The following is a 21,921-nucleotide window of genomic DNA, read 5'->3' on the forward strand; positions in this document are numbered from 1 at the left end:
TATAAAACAGCAACTCAAGGATATAAAGTCAGAGCTCGCCAACGTCAATCAGAAAATAACGGTGGCAGAGACTTGAATTGAGAAGGTGGAAGATTGGGTGCAAAACGTGGGACAGATACTAAGTAAGACAATAAAAATATTAAATCAATAGGAAAGTAAATTGCTTGACCAGGAGGGAAGATCGCGACAGAAAAATATCAGGATTTATAATGTTCCCGAAGGAGCGGAGGGATTGTCAATGATAGACTTTGTAGAAAAGCTGCTACGGGACGCGCTGGAGATTCCCCCGACTATGAAGATTGAATTTGAGAGGACCCATTGTTCGCTCGTCCCGCGGCCCTCTGGAGACATAGAAAGTAAGCCGCGCTCAATAGCACTTAAATTCCTTCGATTCAAGAGCAAGGTGGAGATTCCACAAAGGGCCTGGAGTAAGAAGAGGGTTTTTTTGGAACGGGAAGTTAATATACTGCGACCATGATTACCCCCCAGCGGTCCTACAGAAACGGAAGGAATATTCTGAAGCAAAACGAATATTAAAGCAAGAAAAGATTAAATTCCAAACCCCGTACCCTGCTAAACTGAGGGTATTTTACCAAGAAGGGAGAGATACGATTACATCGACAGTGGAAGAGGCGACCACAGACATGAACAACAGAGGACAGCCCATGAGCGTGGTCAAACCAAGGGAAAGTCTGGCTGAGCAGCTATCCCGATCTGCTTGGAAAATAGTAAGAAAACCGAGAAAGCAGGGGACAGCAGGGGACAGCAGCAGGACAAGAGAAAGATATTAGGAAGAGACTGTGAGTTCTCAGAGGACAGCCCTCACCTCCTCCAGAAGAGCCATAAGGTTCGGCTAACTTTGAAAGTGCTGATAAACTAAACAGAAGCAAAAATAGACGGTGATATACCTATCTCGAGAAATGGGTATTATAGTGTGGATTTTATATTACTCAATTTTTTTTAATTCATTCATTCTTTCCTTTTTCCCCACCTAAATGAGAATATGTACATGGGAGGAATACACAGGGAAATAATTTCTGTGTAATGGATATAGATTTTTTTCTACTTACTTTTATAGGTACTGCAGCAGGGGCCCTCAATTCACAGGTAGGAGGGGCTATCCCCCACGGCTAGACTTTTCTTCTAGCCCAACCCAGGGTCATCTGGAGACTCCAGCCTTGGAATCACACTTTCGTTACCTTTTTTTTTAATATTCACATTTCCTGGCTCTTATTTGTTCAGGGAGTAGATTGATTAAGTTATATTCTGCAAATTTCAATGATATACTAACAGATAAATACACATGGCTAAGGACAAAGTAAAATTCATTTCTTTTAATGTCAATGGGCTGTTGAATCCAGTCAAGCGCAGTAAAATTCTATCAAAAATGAAAAAAGAACAAGCCCATGTGGTATATTTACAGGAAACTCACTTAGTGATAATGAGCATGGAAAATTAAAGAGAATGGGCTTCACTAATTTGTTTTTCTCCTCATATAAATCAGGACATAGAAGAGGAGTTGCTATTCTCATCCCAAGCAAGCTAAATTTTGAAAAAGTATTCGAAATGGGAGATAAGGAGGGCAGATATATTCTGGTAAGGGGGAATATAGATGGAAATCCAGTTACTTTATTGAATATGTACACACCCCCCGGAAGTGATATTATTTTTTTCCAGAAAATTACTAATATTATGGTAGCAGAAACAGAAGGTCTCTTGATATGTGGGGGAGACTTAAATTTATTATTACAACCAAAGTTAGACTCTTCCAATAGAAAAACTTCTGAAACAAAGTCCTTACATAAGAAAGTTAACACTCTTTTTGAGTATGTTAGTCTAACTGATATATGTTGGGACCTTTTCCTCAACAGAAGGGATTACACTCATTATTCTGCCCCCCATTCCATATATACAAGAATAGATTATTTCATAACATTTGGAAAAGATAGAGACAAAATAATCACCTGTGGAATTGGGACAATAGATGTAAGTGACCATGCACCTATATATTTATCCGTTGATTTTGACCTACAACCAAAGAATACTATTTGGAAACCAACTTCAAGTCTGCTCAATGATCCCTATTTTAAGGAACAAATTAAAAAAGAAATTGGTCTTTACTTAGAATTCAATGATAATAGAGAGGTTTCACCTCCCATTTTTTGGGATACTCTGAAGGTTGTCTTAAGAGTGAAAATTATAGCGATATCTTCATATAAGAAAAAAAATAAGGGGGCCAGCTGGTGGTGCAACAACATCGGCGCCGGACCCAGGAGCAGAGGTTCCCGGGTTTGAAACTAGAAGGGTCCGCCCCCGAGCACACTTTCCATCCGTGCCAGGTTGAGTGTCGAGAACGCAACTCGATCTCGTAAAATAAAGGGAAAATACTGCGAAAATGTCTGTGTGTGGAGTGGTGCGCCACACAGTCTCTCTCTCTCGCTCCACGCCTTGTAAAAGCCATGAAAAAGACATCAACACGAATGCACGCACGGACACACAGGCGCGCATGCACAGACTCGCACGCATGCAGGCACACGCCAAAAAAAGAATAAAAAATAAGGAATAAAACATTAGAGGAATTACAAAATAAGCTGAAGGAATTCAAAAAAACACAAATTGAGTTTGGCACAGGATACACTAGAGGAAATTTTAAAAATTAGGAATGAAATTAATAGTTTGGCTACACAAGAAATTAGAAAAAAATTAATGTTTCTGAAACAAGACACTATGAAAGTGGATCTAAATCTATGAAAATACTGGCGTGGAAACTGAAAAAAAAGACAGCAGAAATACAATTCATAGAATTAGGGATTCAAGAACAAAAGTGATAAAAAATAAGCTAAGTGAAATTCAAGAAGTTTTTGAAATGTTTTACAAAACTCTATATTTCAAAGTTCCGGGTGAAGCATAACCCAAGTTGACACCTCTCTGAATTCTTTAGAGTTACCCACTTTAAGCAAAGAACAAAATAGAACGATGACTGCTGACATAACTGAAGCTGAACTAAAAACTGCAATTAGTAGGCTTAAATTAAGCAAGTCACCAGGATCAGATGGATATACGGCAGAGTGGTATAAAGAGTTTAGAAGTGAGTTAATTCCTGTTTTACTCCCCATACTGAACTGGGCCCGAAGAAAGGCGCAAATGCCTCCCAGCTGGAAGGAGGCAATAATCTCAGCTATACCGAAAGAAGACAAGGATAAAATGGAATGTGGGTCATTTAGACCAATATCTGTTTTTACTGTGGATTATAGAATATTTACCTCCATCATGGCCAAACGATTAGAAGAGTTTCTATCCACACTGATACATAATGATCAGACAGGTTTTATACAACGATGCCAAACACAAAACAATATACGAAGGACACTTCACATTATGGATCATATTTTAAAAAATGAAATTGAAGCAATAGTGATAAGTGTGGACACTGAAAAGGCATCTGATTCAGTTATTTGGAATTTTCTTTACAGAGTTTTACATAGACTTGGTCTACATGACACAATTATTAAAACTATACAGGCACTATATGACAATCCTACTGCTAGGATTAAAATCAATGGATATTTATCTAATAGTTTTACCCTAGAAAGGGGAATGAGACAGGGTTGTGCATGGTCACCGCTACTCTTCCAATTATATCTGGAACCATTAGCTCAATACATCAGACAAAATGAAGATAACAGGGGAATTACTATTAAAGGGACAGAGCATAAATTGGACTGTTACGCGGATGACATTTTGATCTAGGGCAACCAACATACTCTTTACCTAAATTGATGCAATCCTTTGAACAATATGGCCAATTATCAGGATACAAGATCAACATAGATAAAACCCAACTACTTTCATATACCTATAGCCCACCAAGAGAAATTGAAGGTAGATATCCTTGGGCATGGAAAACAGAGTCCATCAAATATTTCAGCATCATTATGCCAAAAGATTTGGCAAAATTATCAGAATGCAATTATCAGCCTATATATAAAAAAATTAAGAAAGATATAACAAGATGGAACCCAATTCCTTTTCTTGGTCTCAGTTCAAGGATTGAATCTATTAAAATGAATATACTGCCCAGACTACTGTATCTCTTTCAGACCCTACCAATAGAGATTAACCAAAATCAATTCAATGAATGGAACAAGATGCAATCAAGATATATATGGCAAGGTGAAAGGCCTAGGGTTCGTCTCAAAACTTTGCAATTAGCCAAGGAAAAGGGGGGATGGGGCCTACCTTCTCTTAGAGATTATTATTTTGCAGCACAGTTGAGAGCCGTGATGTGCTGGTGCAACCCATCATATAACGCTCAATAGAAAAACATTGAAGAGAGGATACTTTCCATCCCATACAGGCAATTTTGGCTGATAATAACCAACAAAGTTACATAAATAATATTGACAACCAGTGGGTGAAATGGGCTCTTAAAATATGGAAAACTATTGTAAAAGAATATAAACTAGAGAGAGACATTGCAATTCTTAAATGATGTGCATATGACTCGGATTTTTATGCTGAATAAACTGGGTGCTAGATTTAAGGACTGGACAGCTAAAGGAATAACAGCGACTTGCAATATAATGAAAGAAGGAACACTGTTCAGTTTTGAAATGATCAAAGAGAAACACTTATTAGAAAAACAAGACTTTTACCGGTATTTACAGATGCAACAGTATGTTAATAGGACGGTTAAAAATATAACCAAGGCAAGTACATGTCTGATAGAGCTATTTAGAAAAGCATACAATTCAGACAACAGTAGTAGAATAATTTCAAGCATGTATAAGGGTTTGTCAAATCTTAAAACACGTTCAACTTCATGCATTAAAACAAAATGGGAGAAGGAAGGAGGGATAATAATTCCTGAGGAAGACTGGACAATAATATGGAGGTATCAATGGAAGTGTACCAGTTCACAGAAATGGAGGGAGTTCGGGTGGAAAAACTTGGTAAGATATTTTATTACACCCTCTCAGAAATCCCATTATCATAGTAACCACCGACACCCCCCCGCCCCATTTGCTGGAGAAATTGTGGAAATCAAATTGCAAACCATTATCATATTTTCTGGGAATGCCCCGTTATCAAAGACTATTGGAGTGGGATACATAATGCCCAACAAGACATCTTTAAATGTGAAATACCCTTAGAGAGTAAGACCATATATTTTGGGTATATACCTCAAGAATGGTTGAAAAGAGACAAATATTTAATGAATATACTGCTGGTGGCTGGTAAAAAGACCCTTACCAGGAAATGGTTATCACAGGAGAGCCCAACTTTAAATGTATGGATGGAAATTACAATGGACACATAAAATGGAGAAGATAACGGCATCTGTTAATCATACGTTGGAACAATTTTATACATACTGGGAAAAATGGTTTAACTACATAACACCTCATAGGTCTGATTTTACTCTCACAAGTCAATGAATACATTGTAAAAAACAATCACTTTCTACTCTGCACATAGTTTTCTTCTTTTGATTGTTCTTTCTTTCCTCTCCTTTTTTATAAGTGTATACCTCAGATAAATATTATGTGGAGATTTGTGACAAATATGTTTGTATGATATTGGGGGTAAGGTATTGGTGTGGGTGGAGAATTGGTTAGCAGACAGGAAGCAAAGAGTGGGAATAAACGGGACCTTTTCAGAATGGCAGGCGGCGACCAGTGGGGTACCGCAAGGCTCAGTGCTGGGACCCCAGTTGTTTACAATATATATTAATGACTTAGATGAGGGAATTGAATGCAGCATCTCCAAGTTTGCGGATGACACGAAGCTGGGTGTCAGTGTTAGCTGTGAGGAGGATGCTAAGAGGATGCAGGGTGACTTGGATAGGTTGGGTGAGTGGGCAAATTCATGGCAGATGCAATTTAATGTGGATAAATGTGAAGTTATCCACTTTGGTGGCAAAAATAGGAAAACCGATTATTATCTGAATGGTGGCCGATTAGGAAAAGGGGAGGTGCAACGAGACCTGGGTGTCATTATACACCAGTCATTGAAAGTGGGCATGCAGGTACAGCAGGCGGTGAAAAAGGCGAATGGTATGCTGGCATTTATAGCGAGAGGATTCGAGTACAGGAGCAGGGGGTACTACTGCAGTTGTACAAGGCCTTGGTGAGACCACACCTGGAGTATTGTGTGCAGTTTTGGTCCCCTAATCTGAGGAAAGACATTCTTGCCATAGAGGGAGTACAAAGAAGGTTCACCAGATTGATTCCTGGGATGGCAGGACTTTCATATGAAGAAAGACTGGATGAACTGGGCTAGATTGTACTCGTTGGAATTTAGAAGATTGAGGGGGGATCTGATTGAAACGTATAAAATCCTAAAGGGATTGGACAGGCTCGATGCAGGAAGATTGTTCCCGATGTTGGGGAAGTCAAGAACGAGGGGCCACAGTTTGAGGATAGAGGGGAAGCCTTTTAGGACCGAGATTACGAAAAACTTCTTCACACAGAGAGTGGTGAATCTGTGGAATTCTCTGCCACAGGAAACAGTTGAGGCCAGTACATTGGCTATATTTAAGAGGGAGTTAGATATGGCCCTTGTGGCTACGGGGGTCAGGGGGTATGGAGGGAAGGCTGGGGTGGGGTTCTGAGTTGGATGATCAGCCATGATCATAATAAATGGTGGTGCAGGTTCGAAGGGCCGAATGGCCTACTCCTGCACCTATTTTCTATGTTTCTATGATATATATGTACAGTATCTGAAGTACATCTTATGGAAATGTTTGTTTGATGATGAAATTCAATAAAAAATAAATTACAAAAAAAAACAAAAATAAAATTGCGTGCTTTTGTAGCATCTTTATTGCAACAAAACATACCAAGATTTCACACAGGAGCACGACACAGAATTTGACACTGAACCACACATGGAGACAACAGACGGCTTGGTCAAAAAGGATAGCTTCGAGGAGCATTTTCAAAGTGGATGGAGGAGGGGATTCTGGAGCTAAATGTCTTGTGACTGAATGCTGATCCAAAGATTGGAAATGGAACACTGAGGGTTGAAAGAGATTAAAGGATAAAGATGGGCATCACATCATGAACACATGAAATCCGGCAGATTCTGGAAACCCAGAGCACTACACACAAATAAACAGTCGACATTTTAGGTTGAGACCCTTCATCGGGACTGGAAAGAAAGAGGGAAGAAGAAAGGGGAGGGGGAGGAGGACCCAAAAAGCGGAATTTCCTAGTGGCCAATCATTTCAATTCCTATACCCATTCCTGTTCCAACATGTTGGTTCATGGCCGCGTCTTCTGTCACAATGAGGCCACTCTCAGGTTGGAGGAGTAACGCTGCATATTCCTTCTAGGCAGCCTCCAACCTAATGGCATGAACATCAATTTGTACAACTTCTGGAATTTTTATTCTCTCACCCACTTCCCTTGTCTTCATTTTCCCCACTCTGGCCTCTTACCTCTACTCCTCACCTGTCTATCCCTCTGATGCCCCTCCTCCTTCTTCTCCGATGATCCACTCTCCTCTCCTATCCGATTCCTCCTTCTCCAGCCTTTTGCCTTTTTCACTGTCACCTCCCAGCTTCTTACTTTATCACTCCCTCCCACCCAACTGGCTTCAACTATCACCTTTCTAGATTGTCCTCCCCTCTCCCCCACCACCTTATTCTGGCTTCTTCCTTTTCATCCTGAAGAGACTCGGCCCAAAATGTCCTTTCCATTGGTGCTGCCTGACCTGCTGAGTTCCACCAGCATTTTATGTGCACTACTAAAGAAAGCCATGTAGTGATTTGAAAACAAGAATAAAAACTTCAAACCTGAGTTTGTTAACAGGAGCTAATGTTGGTCAACCAGCTGAGTTGATGGAAGAAAGAGGCATTTGTCTTGGAGAGTCAGGACTGAGGTTGCAGAACATTACTGTTTGTAAAACATCAAGTAGCATGTCTTGAGGTGACTAAATATTTCGGTTCCTAGCTCCACTTAAGAAATTGCATGTCAAAATAAACTCTCAATCTCTTGACAAAATCCCAATTGATTGCAGATCTTTGCTAGGGTTGTGAGTTAGTTTAATAGTGCTGTCTTCATTTCTGGTTGATAATCTCGAGAGATCTCAAAAGCCCCGCACTACTGTTGGCAATCATGGTTACAGCAAGCATACCCAAGCTCTGGAATTCCCTCCCGAAATTGCTGTCACTCACTAAAATACATCTTGGTCCAGCCATTCGTCACCAGTCCTAACAGTTCTATGTGGCTCAGTATCAAATTGTGTCAGATTACAAACTTGAGATGCAGCTTGACACATTCCAAGTACACAGCCTCAGATCAGCCTGATAGTGTAACCAAAGGATAGGAAGACATGGAGGAGCTTAGGACGATTAAAAGCACCTAACAGCAACTCCTTTGCTTGCATCTTCAGAAACAGCTCTATTTCCCATCTTTAATATCGCTATTTTTCCCTTTCAGGGTTCTTTTGAAGACCATGACCTGAAGTTACATGCTGACTACGGTTCTTTGAGGGAATGGGACACGCCCTCAGGGTTTCACAACTGGCCATTTCTCGGCACACCAAGGGCTTTGCCTAAGAGCTCAGCTCGCCTTGGGAGAACCGGGATCTTGTGGCTCTGGAGACGGGCGGATCGAAGGTCAGTGTCATGGCAGATCAGTGTGTTATCGGAAGAGTTGGAAGACCTACGGCTGTGTGCCCAGAGACCCGAAATCTTTGGGCACAGAGCTTGGAAAAGGCAAGGCGACGGACTTTTAACATCGTAACCCAGCGAGTTGTTTATGTCTCCCCTCTCGATGTGAAAACAGAGACACCTCTTTCTCCCTTATTAGGGAGAGAGACAGCCTGTGGTATGTCGAATACCGGGTGAACAAGTAGTCTTTGAGGTACTGCAGGTCTGTGTCTTTGCTGTTGCTTTGCTCACGCTTGAGTCCTCCATGCTTTTTTTGTCAATGGGGGGAGGGGGGGGATTGTTGCTTGTTGCCGTTTACGTGTGGGAGAGAGGGAAGCTGGGGGGGACTTTGGGGTTTTAGTATTTAACTGTCATTCATTCTTTCGGGGCACTCCGCTATTTTCGTGGATGGTTGCAAAGAAAAAGCATTTCAGGATGCATATTGTATACATTTCTCTGACATTAAATGTATCTTTGAATCCTGTGCAACAAACCCATATGAACACTGATTTCCCCAAATCGGTGCATTGACCAATTACCTGGACTGATTTGAAGGCATAATAGGCTCTGGTCGTCTCTTTGTTTGCGTCTCCTCTTGTGAGAAGTGAACAGGTGCCCCAACAACAGAGATAGCTTGGCCTTGCCCCCGCATCATGGAGTAACGTCGTCTAATGTCAGATTTACCATCTTTCCCTTGTTTCATGTCTTCATCTGCCTGAAGTTTTATCTGGTCAACACCTAAGGAAAAAAACGTTTGGCCAGTAAGAACAACCACATTCTAGAGAGAGAAGGCTGACATTTTACCTCCAGATCAAACCAAATAGCAATGACAAAAGCAGCATGGTCAATGACAGGCAGCTTGTACTCTCTGCAGAAACATCAGCACAATTGCAACCTGACATTTCACTGTAATACTGAGTGAGCTGTGTTCAGTCACCAGTTAAACTGAGACTCCCTCAGGTTACTGCAAGAAATCCCCACGGTGTTATTTGACTACCTACATAAATAGAGCCTGAAAAGGAAGGCTCCAGAGATCAGGGCAACTGGTCAGGTGGTCGCGGGAGACAGAGGAATGGTTATAGGATTGCCTTGAGTCAGTGGACTGGGCCATGTTCAAGAATACATTTGAGGACCTGAATGACTACAGAAGGGTCATAGAAGACTTTATTAAAACAGCTGTGGATGAGTTTGTCGGTCAGGATTTAACCCAATCAGATGCCCTGGCTGAACCATGAAATCTGGAATTCGCTGAGAGTCAGATCAGAGGCATTCATGTCTGGAGATCAAGAATGCTACAAGAGGTGCAGGTATGATCTCTGGAAAACCTTCTCAAAGGCAAAGTGGAGATTCTGGACTAGACTAGAATCAATAAGGGATGCTCGACAGCTGTGGCAGGGTTTGAATACCATAACCTCCTACAAAGTTACATCTTGTGATATAGAAGATGGCATAGCTTCACTTCTGAGTGAGATCAAAGCCTCCTATTCTCACTTTGAGCACCAGAACAGAGAGGAACCTTCGCACACTCGTGTCTCCCAATGATCCTTTGGTCGCGGTATCTGAAGATGATGTGCCGGCTTCCTTCAACAAAGTGAGTCCAAGGAAAGCATCCGGTCCTGATGGAGTACCTAGTCAAGTATTGAAGACTTGTGCTGACTAATTGGCTGGTGTGTTCATGGATATCTTCAACTTCTCGCTCCAGCAGCGAGCGGTACCCACATGCTTCAAGCAAGCTTCAATCATACCAGTGCCTTAGAAGAGCATGGTAACCTGCCACAGTGTTTTGAGAGGTTAGTTTTGAAGCATACCAGCTCCTGTATGAATGGCAACTGGATCTACTCCAATTTGCCTACTGTAGCAACACGTCCACAGCAGATGCCATCTCATTGGCTCTTCACACAACCTTGAAACAGCAAAGATGCCTACATCAGAATGCTCTTTATCAATTACAGCTCGGCATTTAACACCATCATCCTCTCAAAACTAATCAGTAAACTCCAAGGCCTGGGCCTCAGTACTCCTTTGTGCAGTTGGATCGCAGATTTACTCACCTAGAAAGTTCGGATTGACAAAAACATCTCCACCACAATCTCCATCAGCACAGGAGCACCACAAGGATGTGTGCTCAGCCCCTGCTCTGCTCGCTTTATACCCATGACCGTGTGACTAAGTACAGCTCAACACTATATGCAAGTTTGTTAATGACACCACTATTGTGGGCCGTATCAAAGGTGGGAGGAACTGCATACAGGAGGGAGAGTGAAAACTTGGCTGAGTGGTGTCATAACAACAACTCTCACTCAACGTCAGTAAGGGCAAGGAACTGCTCGTAGACGTCAGGAAAGGGAAACCAGAGGTCCATGAGCCAGTAACCATTGGAGGATCAAAAGTGGAGAGGATCAGTAACTAAGTCCTGGACCCATCATATAAACACTATTGCAAAGAAAGCACGACTGTACCTCTGCTTCCTCAGGAGTCTGTGGAGATTTGGCATATCATCAAAAACCTTGGCAAAACTTCTATAGATGTGTGGTGGAAACTGTGCTAACTGGCTGCATTACGGCCTGGCTTGGGAACACCGGTGCCTTTGGGCAGAAAATCCTACAAAAGGAAGTACATTACAGGTAAAGCCCTCCCAACCATTGAGCACATCTACGTGAAACGTTGCCATAGAAAAGCAGCATCCTTCAAAGATCCTCACCATCCAGGCCATGCCCTTTTCTCACTGCTGGCATCAGGTAGAAGATACAAGGGCCTCAGGACTCGCACCAACAGGTTCAAGAACAATTACTATTTTCCCCAACCAATAGGCTCTTGAACAAAAGGGGATGAATACACTCATTCTATTCCTGGCATTCCCACACCGATGGTCTCACTTCAAAGACTCTATCTTTTTACTTCATACTTGTTATTTATATTTGCATTTTCACAGTTTGTTGTTCATTGATCCTGTTACAGTTACTACGCCTGCAGGAAAAAGAATCTAAGGGTTGTTTATGGTGACATGCATGTACTCTGATAATAAATTTTTACTTTGAATTTTGATCATGATGGAATCTTTCCAAATAAAATTCAGAGCACCAAATGTAAAATTACTTTTTTCTGGTTGGTCCTACGTACAACACTGGTACATAATGGGTTGGTGCAATACAAGACGGACAGTTAAAATCTAAAATCAGCGGCCAACATATATGTCTGAACCAGTGACCATCACCATCTGTTGTAAAGAATCCTCTCCTGTTTGATAGTGAATGAACAGAAGCCCAAGGAGATAAGATGCTGGAACCTGAAGCAATAAACAAACAAACCGCTGCAGGAATTCAGCAGGTCAATCAGGATCTGACGTAAAGAGATAAGTGATGTTTCAGGTCAGGACCCTGCATTAGGCCATCACTGAGTTCCTTCATCAGTTTGTGTTTTACAACCCACTGGACCCAGCATGATTGGGATTCTGTGCTAATTGGCTCTGAAAGAATTGTCCAGTACTACTGACTCCTGAATCACAACAAGAGATGAAAAGAAATATCTTCACCCACAGCATGGAAAACCTTGAAAATTACTTCCCAAGAAGCCAATGGAGATGCTGTCAGCGAGATTTTAGATATTAAGAGGGCTTCTTCTTCTTTGGTTGTCCATCGAAATCTGATGATGACGTCCACTCCTTTAACAGTGAGTCTTTCATGACTATACAATCCTATTCTGGACCTACAAGCTCTATTGCAGGTGGGACATGGCAACCATGGCTGCATTTCTCCTGGCTCTCTTCTGCTGTCTTCTGGTTGTTCTTTCCATCTCCAGAATACGAATCCTGTCCCTTCACAGCTGTCGCCAAGTGGTATGACATCATAAAATTAAGAGGGCACAACATCAGAAAACGACATCCCTTTAGATAAGCAATAAGGAACTTCTTGAACCACAGGGTGGTGAATCTGTGGAATTCCTTGCCACAGGCAGCTGTGGAGGCGAAGTTATTGGGTATACTTAAAGTGGAGGTTGATAAATTCTTGATTAGTCAGGGCATCAAAGGTTAAGGAGAGGAGGCAGAAGAATGAGGTTGACAGGAATAATAGATCAGTCATGATTTTATGCTAGAGAAGACATGACAGGCCAAATGGCCTAATTCTGCTTCTACATCTTATGATATTAAGGTTATCAAGGAATTTGAGATTGGTACAGAAACATTGCAGAGGTAAAAGATCGTGACCTCACTGAAAAACAAGCACAAAGGACTTGGTGCCTCTCTTATGATTCTATTTCTTATGTTCTCAATTTAATGTATCAATTACTGCTGGTAGTATTTACAGCAACGTCATCTAAATAAAAATGTGAGCACAAAGCAATGAATGAATGCCGGCCTTGTGCTAACAAAATCCATGAAAAGTCCAAGCACTTTCTCATTACCTGGACCAAGGCCTGCTGATGTCATCTGTGTGGCCATGAGTCGGGCTAAATGTTTAATCTGTGCATCTGTTCCTGCTGACTCCACAGGGGTATAGGTAGCCTGGAAGGAGGCTGGCATCACATCAGGTAAATAAACCATGCTGATCAGAACCTGAAACAAAGAGCAAGGGCTTCATTATGGCATCTACTGTACTTGGTATTATACCCGAAAAATCCTAAACATTATTTATTTATTGATGAGATTCAGCACGAAGTAGGCCCCTCTGGTACCCTGAAAGTAGCCACACAGCACAGCAACCCCCAATATAATTCTAGACTAATCACGGGACAATTTACAATGACCAATTAACCCACTAACCGGTACATCTTTGGAGTGTGGCAGGAAACCGAAGTGCCTGGGGAAAACCCACGTGGCCATGGGGAGGGCATAATACGGACTCTTTGCAGAAGATGTCAGGATTGAACTTCGATGCCCCAAGCTATAATAGCATCACTCTAACTGCTATGCTAACATGGCTACCATATTTTGTCACAGGAATTGATAAACATATCCTGTACATTCCACATCGCCTTTACCCCAAATAAAGCCTTGAAATACAACTACTCAAAGTCAATCTTATCATACGAGACTCTGATATCAGTGGGGTAGCCATCGTTGAGCTTGAGCACATCCTGAATATGTGCTTTAAGGTTTTGCACCTTCTGCCCAATGGGAGAATGGAGAAGAGAGAATGTCTGGGCAGGTTGATTATACCGGTGCCTTTACTGAGGCAATAAGTAGTATAGACAGAGACCACGGAGGGGAGGATCTTTGGTAACTTTGCACTCACCAAATTCGCCACATTCTCTGGCGAGAGTAGAGGCATGAGAAACTGTGCCGTGACGTCAATGGCAGACTGTGTGTTCTGGGACGATGACGGTTTAACAGTGGAAACTGACGCTTGCTCAAGATCTTTGTCTTCATCATCTTCTCCTAAAGGTTCTGTCAGGAACACAATTACCACTTACAATATGCACAAATTCTTGTGAAGCTGGGGCAAAGGGCAGCTATGCATCAACTTTGGCTCAGTGAATCCCTCCCTTGCTTATAGAATGCATTATATAAGCATTATATACATTATAGAATGCAGCAATATACTCCACTGGGGTGCCTAGGCTTTTGAAATTTCAGGTTTGCAGGCAAGACCATGGAACAGAATGGCTGCTCAGTACATCCTTGGGCACCACAATGAAAGGTGCAGTGATATCAAATAAGAAATCCCAGAGCAGCATCTGTGGAAACCAAATTCATTTGACAATCCAAAACATTAACTTCTATTTTCCACGTGTTTCTCCCCATAGTAATCCTTGAAGGAATCCTGAATCTTTTTCTACTTTCAGAGTAATATTGCACAAAAAAAGGCCCTACAGCCTACCTTGCCAAACAACAAGAGCTCACTTTCGTTAATCCTAACTTTCACCCAACCCATTTTGTTCTCCATGTTCCCAGCAGAATTAGAATCAGGTTTAAGAACCTGATGGTGGAGGGGAAGAAGCTGTTCCTGAAACATTAAGTGTGTCTTCAGGCTCCTGTACCTCCTCCTTGATGGTAGCAATGAGAAAAGGGCATGTCCCGGGTGATGGCGATCCTTGATGATGGATGCCTTCTTCTTGAGGCATTTTACAACTGCTGAAGGGTCTCAGCCCAAAAGACTGACTGTGCTTTTCTCCACCCACAGATGCTGCCTGGCCTGCTGAGTTTCTCCAGCATTTTGTGCATGTTGCTTACAACTCTCTGTAGCTTTTTCCAATCCTATGCACTCCATACCTTCCTCCCCAGCCAGATTCTGTCACTCACCCACACACTAAGGGTAATTTAACAGTGCCCAATTAATTCACCAACCAACATTTTCCTGTTTTTATTTCAGCTGTCCACCATATGCATTTTCCCCCACTTTCAATTACTGAGACACCAAGTCAGATTCTTGCTCAACATCACTTGAACTAAATTCCATAATGTCCCGGAAAAACACAGAAGTATGTTTTGACCAGTGTTCCTCTAGATAAGAGCTCCGATTAACTTCATGACATTATTAAACATCTTTTTCCCTTACTGTGATGGCCTCAGCAAATTCCCAACCTCTCCGCTGATTATTTGCCTGCCAAAATCATTGGGATATAGGGTCTGTGAAGTCTATTTTAATAATGCACTTGCTGATCTAGATACAGAATGAGTTCTCCAAGGTTTTAAAATTCATATCAGACCTAATTATAAATAAATTACCAACTTTCTGCTCAGACTAAGAACACAAAACAAGCTGTTATCAATTTCTACCCAAGAGCCTTAGCATTGTCAATATCCAACAATCTCCTTGACACCCTACCATCAGGTAGCAGGTACTGTAGCATTAAGACAAGAACTGTTAGGATGGGAAACAGCTTCCTCCTCTAAGCTGTAAAACTACCGAAGCTCCTGCCACCATTTTTGAAAACTCAACATAACTACTTTCCGATGGAAAATATATTGTTAGCTGCCCCTGGGTAACACTGCACACGATGCATAGTTCTGCTCAACTCTCAGTAAACCTCTGCTCTTTTAACCCATCCCAGTTGTGTCACATTCAAGAAATCACGGAAAAAGTGCAAAATAGGAGGTGTTGAGTACAAGAGAAAGGAAGTCCCGACAGCAGCTAAATCTCATTAGGAGCCTGAGGGGAATTGGTATATCATCAAAGACACTCGCAAATTTCTACAGATGTACCGTGGAGAGCATTCTAGATGGTTGCATCACTATCTGCTACGAAGGAGTCACTGCACAGGATTAGAAAAGGCTGCGGGGACTTCCGGTAGCGCTCATGGAGTGAAGTCGCGTTCTTGACTCGCTCCATTACCTCTGAGTTTTTCTTCTTATGATCAGCTATAATTTAATTAACCATTAAGGCATCAACTTTTACAATACTTTGAAATAAATTGGGCTCTCCGATAATTGGATGCGTTTAAGGTCTGCTACGTCTAAGAATGGAAAAAATGGGAAGGATGGCAAACCTCCGGTTAGACCGAAAAGTACTGATTTCCCTCCGAGTGAACCACCGGTGACTTTGAAAGCTATATCGGAGCTAATTCAAAGGGAAATTTCAACCTCTGTTACGGAGCTGATTCATGCGGAAATTTCAACTAGTTTCCAGAAAGTTGCCGATTCAATCGAGAAGATACAGATATCTATTACGGAACATCGGTCGGCTATATTTGATCTTCAAAAATCCACGCAACAAAGTGAGCTCAAGATGGAGAAAATCGAAGAAACAATTAATGTAATGAAGAAGAAACTCGACTTTCTGACCTTTAAAAACTCTGACTTAGAATCTAGAATGCGACGGCAGAATCTTCGAATGATTGGGGTGCGTGAAGCTGTTGAATCCGATAACCCTATGAAGTATTTTTCTCAACTTTTAAAAGATGCATTTCCTACTGTATTTCCTGACCAACCACCGTTATTGGATCGTGTTCACAGAGTTTCATCATACTCGCCTAGGTCAGATAAACCTAGACATGTCATTTTACGTTTTCATTACTTTCAAGACAAGGAGAAACGGTTTCGTTTCGTTCGATCTAAAGGTTACATTGATTTTCTGGATCTTAAGTTCCGATTCGTGGAGGATTTCAGTAAACCAATCCGGGATCAACAGGTTCGTTACAGATCTGTGATGTCGGAACTCTACAAGATGGATTTAAAACCAGCGCTGCTTCACCCTGCACGTTTAAGGATTCGTACGCTGGAAGGAGCCCTCCGTTTTTTTGAATCTCCATCGGATGCCCAGAGTTATCTGAATCAATTTTCACCTTCAACATCTTAATCGTAATATTTTAACTATCTCCGTTGATCGGAGGCTGTGAATTTGTCGGTCTTAATTTTTTTTTGCCCTATTTGGGCAGAAAAGTTTATTTTTCATTATTTAATATGGTTGCTAAACTTTTTTTTTAACTGCGTCATTTCTTTCTTTTTCCCAGGGGATTCTGGGTGGTTACTTCCTCATCGTCATTTTACGTATTTCCTTTGTGGCCTTAAATTTTGTAGTTTTTTTAAAATCTATTTTGTTTTGTAGGTTTTTATAACTAGTTTATGTTAATAATCTCATTATTTTTGTTGTTTTGTTTACTCATGGGTCTGGGGTTTATTGCGCTTTTTTTTATATTTTCTGGCTTTTATTCTGTTATGTGTTTATTTTAATTGAGTTATCTTTTTTTTATTCTTTTACTGTTTTATAATCAGCTGATCTTTTTTTATATTTACACTTTTTTTAGGGAGCGTATACCGGAAGTCATGGGGGTAGTTTTAGTGCTTGCTTCTTTCGGGCTGGTCTGCGTTAGATTTAGCCTTGGGGTCATGGGGTGGAGGGTGGTGGGAGGGGCTTCACGTTTTAGTCTCTTTCTTCTTGGGCTATATACATTATTGAAGTATTGGTTGCGTTCTTCTTCCCGGTATCTCTTGTATGTTCTGTTCCCTTTCCGGGTTCGTGGGTCGAGCCTATCGTCAATCCTCCTTGTTGCGGGTTGACTTTAGGGTTTATGGAGTCTATTATTAATTTTGTCTCCTGGAATACTAATGGTCTTAATCATCCTATTAAAAGGGAAAAAGTTTTTTAAATGTTCCGGAGACTTAAAGCACAAATTTTATTTTTACAAGAGACCCATGTGCGGAGGAGGGACAGACTACGTTTTTTTAAATTCTGGAAGGAACAACAGTTTCATTCGAACTCCAATGCTAAGATTCGAGGCGTCTCTATTTTTATAGACTCCTCAGTTACTTTTATACAACATGATATTATTTCTGATCCGAATGGTAGATTTCTATTGGTTAGTGGTTTACTATTTAATAAAAAAGTAGTTTTGGTTAATGTTTATGCTCCTAATATGGACTGTCCGGAATTTTATAAATCATTATTTAATCAGTTTCCGAATTTGAATGAGTTTTCATTGATCTGGGGCGGAGATCTTAATACCTGTTTGTCTCCAGCTTTGGACCGTCCGGCTCCTCTACAGACCTTACCTAATAAATCTGCAACTTTGATTAATTCATTCCTTTCTGATTCTGGGTCGACGGACATTTGGCATTTTTTGCATCCTCAGGAAAAAGATTTTTCTTTTTTTTCACATGTTCATCATTCCTATTCAAGAATTGATTATTTCTTTATTGATTCTCGTCTTATTTCCTCAGTGATTAAATGTGATTATGACTCTATAACCATTTCGGATCATGCTCCACTTAAGCTTTCTATTAAAATTCTGGCCAATATACAAAATAATAGACAATGGCGTTTTAATTCGCTGTTGCTTCAGGACTCGGACTTTGTTAACTTTATGAATGAACAGATTGACCTTTTTTTTTTACAATTAACTATACAGAGGATATTTCTGTCAACATTCTTTGGGACACTTTTAAAGCTTATATTCGTGGTCAGATTATCTCGTATTCTGCTGCTTTGAGGAAGAAGCTGAAGCAGGAGGAGTTGGTAATTGTTGACAAGATTAAGGAAATTGATAAGAAATATGTTATAGCTCCTTCTGAGGAGTTATATAAACAAAGAACTGAACTTCAAATGGAACACAGTTTATTACTCTCGTCCTCGATTGTAAACCAATTAAAGAAAACAAGAAGTGAATTTTATGTACACAGTGACAAAATTGGCAAACTGTTGGCTCATCAACTGAAGTCAAATTATGCTAAATCTCAAATTAATCAGATTTATAACCAAAATGATCGACTGATACTTGATCATGTGGGGATTAATCAAACCTTCTGTGATTTTTACTCTTCCTTATATCAATCAGAGTCTCCTCGAGATTCTAAATATATGAATGATTTTTTAGATAATTTAGACTTCCCTGAGATTTCACAGGATATGTCTTCTATGTTAGATACTCCCATTACCACGGATGAGATTAAGAATGTTATTTTCTCTATGAATTTGGGGAAAGCTCCTGGCCCTGATGGGTTTACCGTAGAATTTTATAAATTCATTAATCCCTTCATTAATCCCTTGGTTCTGTAGGGTCTTTGAGGCTTCATTAAAACTTGGTAAACTTCCTGAATCTTTCAATAGAGCGCCAATTTCTCTAATATTAAAGAAGGATAAAGATCCTGCTCAATGTGCATCTTATAGACCAATATCTTTATTAAATGTTGATTCTAAAGTTTTTTCTAAGTTATTAGCAAATAGATTAGAAAAAATACTTCCTTCTATTATTTCGGAAGACCAAACGGGTTTTATTAAAGGTCGTTACTCTTTTTATAATATTCGCACACTGTTAAATATTGTTTATACTCCCTCACAAAATGTTCCTGAGTGTGTTATCTCTTTAGATGCTGAGAAAGCTTTTGATAGAGTAGAATGGCCTTATTTATTTAAGGTGCTTGAAATGTTTAATTTTAGCTCGAAATTTATATCCTGGATTAAACTGTTATATCATTCTCCTGTGGCCTCAGTCCGTACTAACTCTTTAAGTTCACCTTTTTTCCCTCTTTTTCGAGGTACTCGACAAGGTTGTCCTCTTAGTCCCTTATTATTTGATATTGCATTAGAACCTCTTGCAATTGCCATTCGAGAATCTCCAAATATTACTGGGATAACTCGGGGCTTAAAGTCCCATAAAATATCACTCTATGCTGATGATTTACTTTTATATATTTCTGATCCCCAAAAATCCATCCCGGCTGTTTTAGAGCTATTAGCACAATTTGGTCTTTTTTCAGGTTATAAATTAAATCTTAGTAAGAGTGAACTCTTTCCAATTAATAAACAACTTCCCTTATATTATAAATTTCCATTTAAATTGATTAATAATTATTTTTCATATCTTGGGATTAAAATTACTTGTAAATACAAAGATTTATTTAACACTAACTTTTTACCATTAATAGACCATATTATTCAACTTTCATCTAAATGGTTTCCTTTATATTTAACTTTGATTGGTCGTATTAATGCAGTTAAGATGTTTTTTTTGCCAAAATTTTTATATATATTTCAGGCATTACCAATCTTTGTTCCAAAATCTTTTTTTGACAAAGTCGACTCTAAAATTTCTTCATTTATTTGGCAGAATAAAAACCCGAGACTGGGTAAAATACATTTACAGAAAGCTAAGAGAGATGGAGGTTTAGCATTACCTAACTTTAGATTTTATTATTGGGCAATTAATATTCGACATATGAAATTCTGGTTACTTGACCAGGATATACTATCCATTCCTAAATGGGTAGCATTGGAATTACAATCTGTTCAGGGTTTTACACTTGGCTTTATTTTAGGTTCCTCTCTTCCTTTTGATTTGAAACGCCTTAAACAGGTGTCTAACCCGATAGTTAAATATACCTTACGTATTTGGTTTCAATTCAGAAAATTTTTTGATCTTAATCAATTTGGGTTAGCGATTCCTATTTTAGGTAACATATTTTTTCCTCCCTCTTTTACGGATCGTGCTTTTCAAATTTGGAAGACTAAGGGTATTTCACGGTTTTTGGATTTATTTTTAGATGGTTCCCTTATGTCTTTTGAACAATTATCTAATAAATATAACTTATCAAGAATACATTTTTTTAGATATCTACAAGTTAGAAATTTCCTAAGTACTATACTTTCTTCCTTTCCAATGCTTCCTCCTACATACATTTTAGAAACTATAATTAACCTTAATCCATGTCAGAAAGGTGCATCGGCTATGATTTATAATATTATTATGAAACTTAGGAAAGCTCCATTTGATAAGATTAGGGTAGATTGGGAACAGGAATTGGGGTTTATCATTTCCGTGGATGACTGGGGGCAGATTTTACAATTAGTCAATACTTCCTCTATCTGTGCTAAACATTCCCTAATTCAATTTAAAGTTGTTCATAGAGCACATATGTCCAAAGATAAGTTAGCGCGCTTTTATTCTCATATTAATCCTTTTTGTGATAGATGTCCGGGGCAGATAGCCTCTTTAACTCATATGTTTTGGTCCTACCCTACTCTGGAAACTTTTTGGAGAGACATTTTTAATATTATCTCCAAGGTATTGAATATAGATATCTCTCCTCACCCTATTACTGCTATCTTTGGACTACCTAAAATTTCCAGTAATCTTTCCCCTTCAGCCCGTAGAATGATTGCATTTCTTACTTTAATGGCGAAAAGATGTATCTTACAACATTGGAAAGAGCTTAATGCTCCAACTACCTTTCTTTTGGTTTTCTCAGATGATATTATGCTTGAATTTGGAGAAAATTAGAAGCAATCTTTATGACTCCTCATTTAAATTTGAACAGACTTGGAGATCTTTTATTCAATATTTTCATTTAATGTAATATATACCCTTCTTGTTTTTTTTTACTGTTTTTAATGGAGGTCGGGATTGAGGACGTGATTTTAAGTTTTTTAACTCTGTTTGGTTTCAAGTTAGCCCATTGCTTTGCTTTGCTTTTAGTTAGTTGCACGGTGGGTTTTTTTTGGGGGGGGTTTTTTTTCCTTTTCTCTATTGATAGATATATAAAAATTAGTATACTATTATGTTACCTTGGTATGTTATGTTTAAATTACATTGTTTGTAGTATTTTTTTTGTATTAATATCTTCTGTAATTTTATTATATTCTAACAGTGTATTAGTGTCTATATGGCTTACCTTTTTGTATACTTATTCAATAAAAAGATTTAAAGAGAGAAAAGGCTGCTGGAAGTTGTGAATTCAGCCATCTCCATTATGGGCACTGGACCTCCTAACATCAAAGACACCTTCAAAAGACAGTGCCTCAGAAAAAAAGCATCCGTCATTAAGGAGCCCCATCACCCAGGACATGCCATCTTCACATTACTACCATCAAGGAGGTAGTACAGGACTCTGAAGA

General features: G+C 39.7%; 1 protein-coding gene across 1 annotated transcript in view; it reads right to left on the reverse strand.

Annotated features, from left to right (window-relative positions):
- Positions 1–21,921, reverse strand: part of sympk (symplekin) — a 122,381-nt gene that overhangs the window by 59,180 nt on the left and 41,280 nt on the right. Inside the window, exons 9-11 of the mRNA XM_063060383.1 lie at positions 13,888–14,039; positions 13,058–13,208; positions 9,196–9,394 (exon numbers count right to left, since the gene is read on the reverse strand). Of these exons, the coding sequence (XP_062916453.1) occupies positions 9,196–9,394; positions 13,058–13,208; positions 13,888–14,039 (502 nt within the window). The remainder of the gene's footprint in view (positions 1–9,195; positions 9,395–13,057; positions 13,209–13,887; positions 14,040–21,921) is intronic.

This window comes from Mobula hypostoma, chromosome 10 (assembly GCF_963921235.1).
Source record: "Mobula hypostoma chromosome 10, sMobHyp1.1, whole genome shotgun sequence".
Lineage (NCBI taxonomy): Eukaryota > Metazoa > Chordata > Chondrichthyes > Myliobatiformes > Myliobatidae > Mobula > Mobula hypostoma.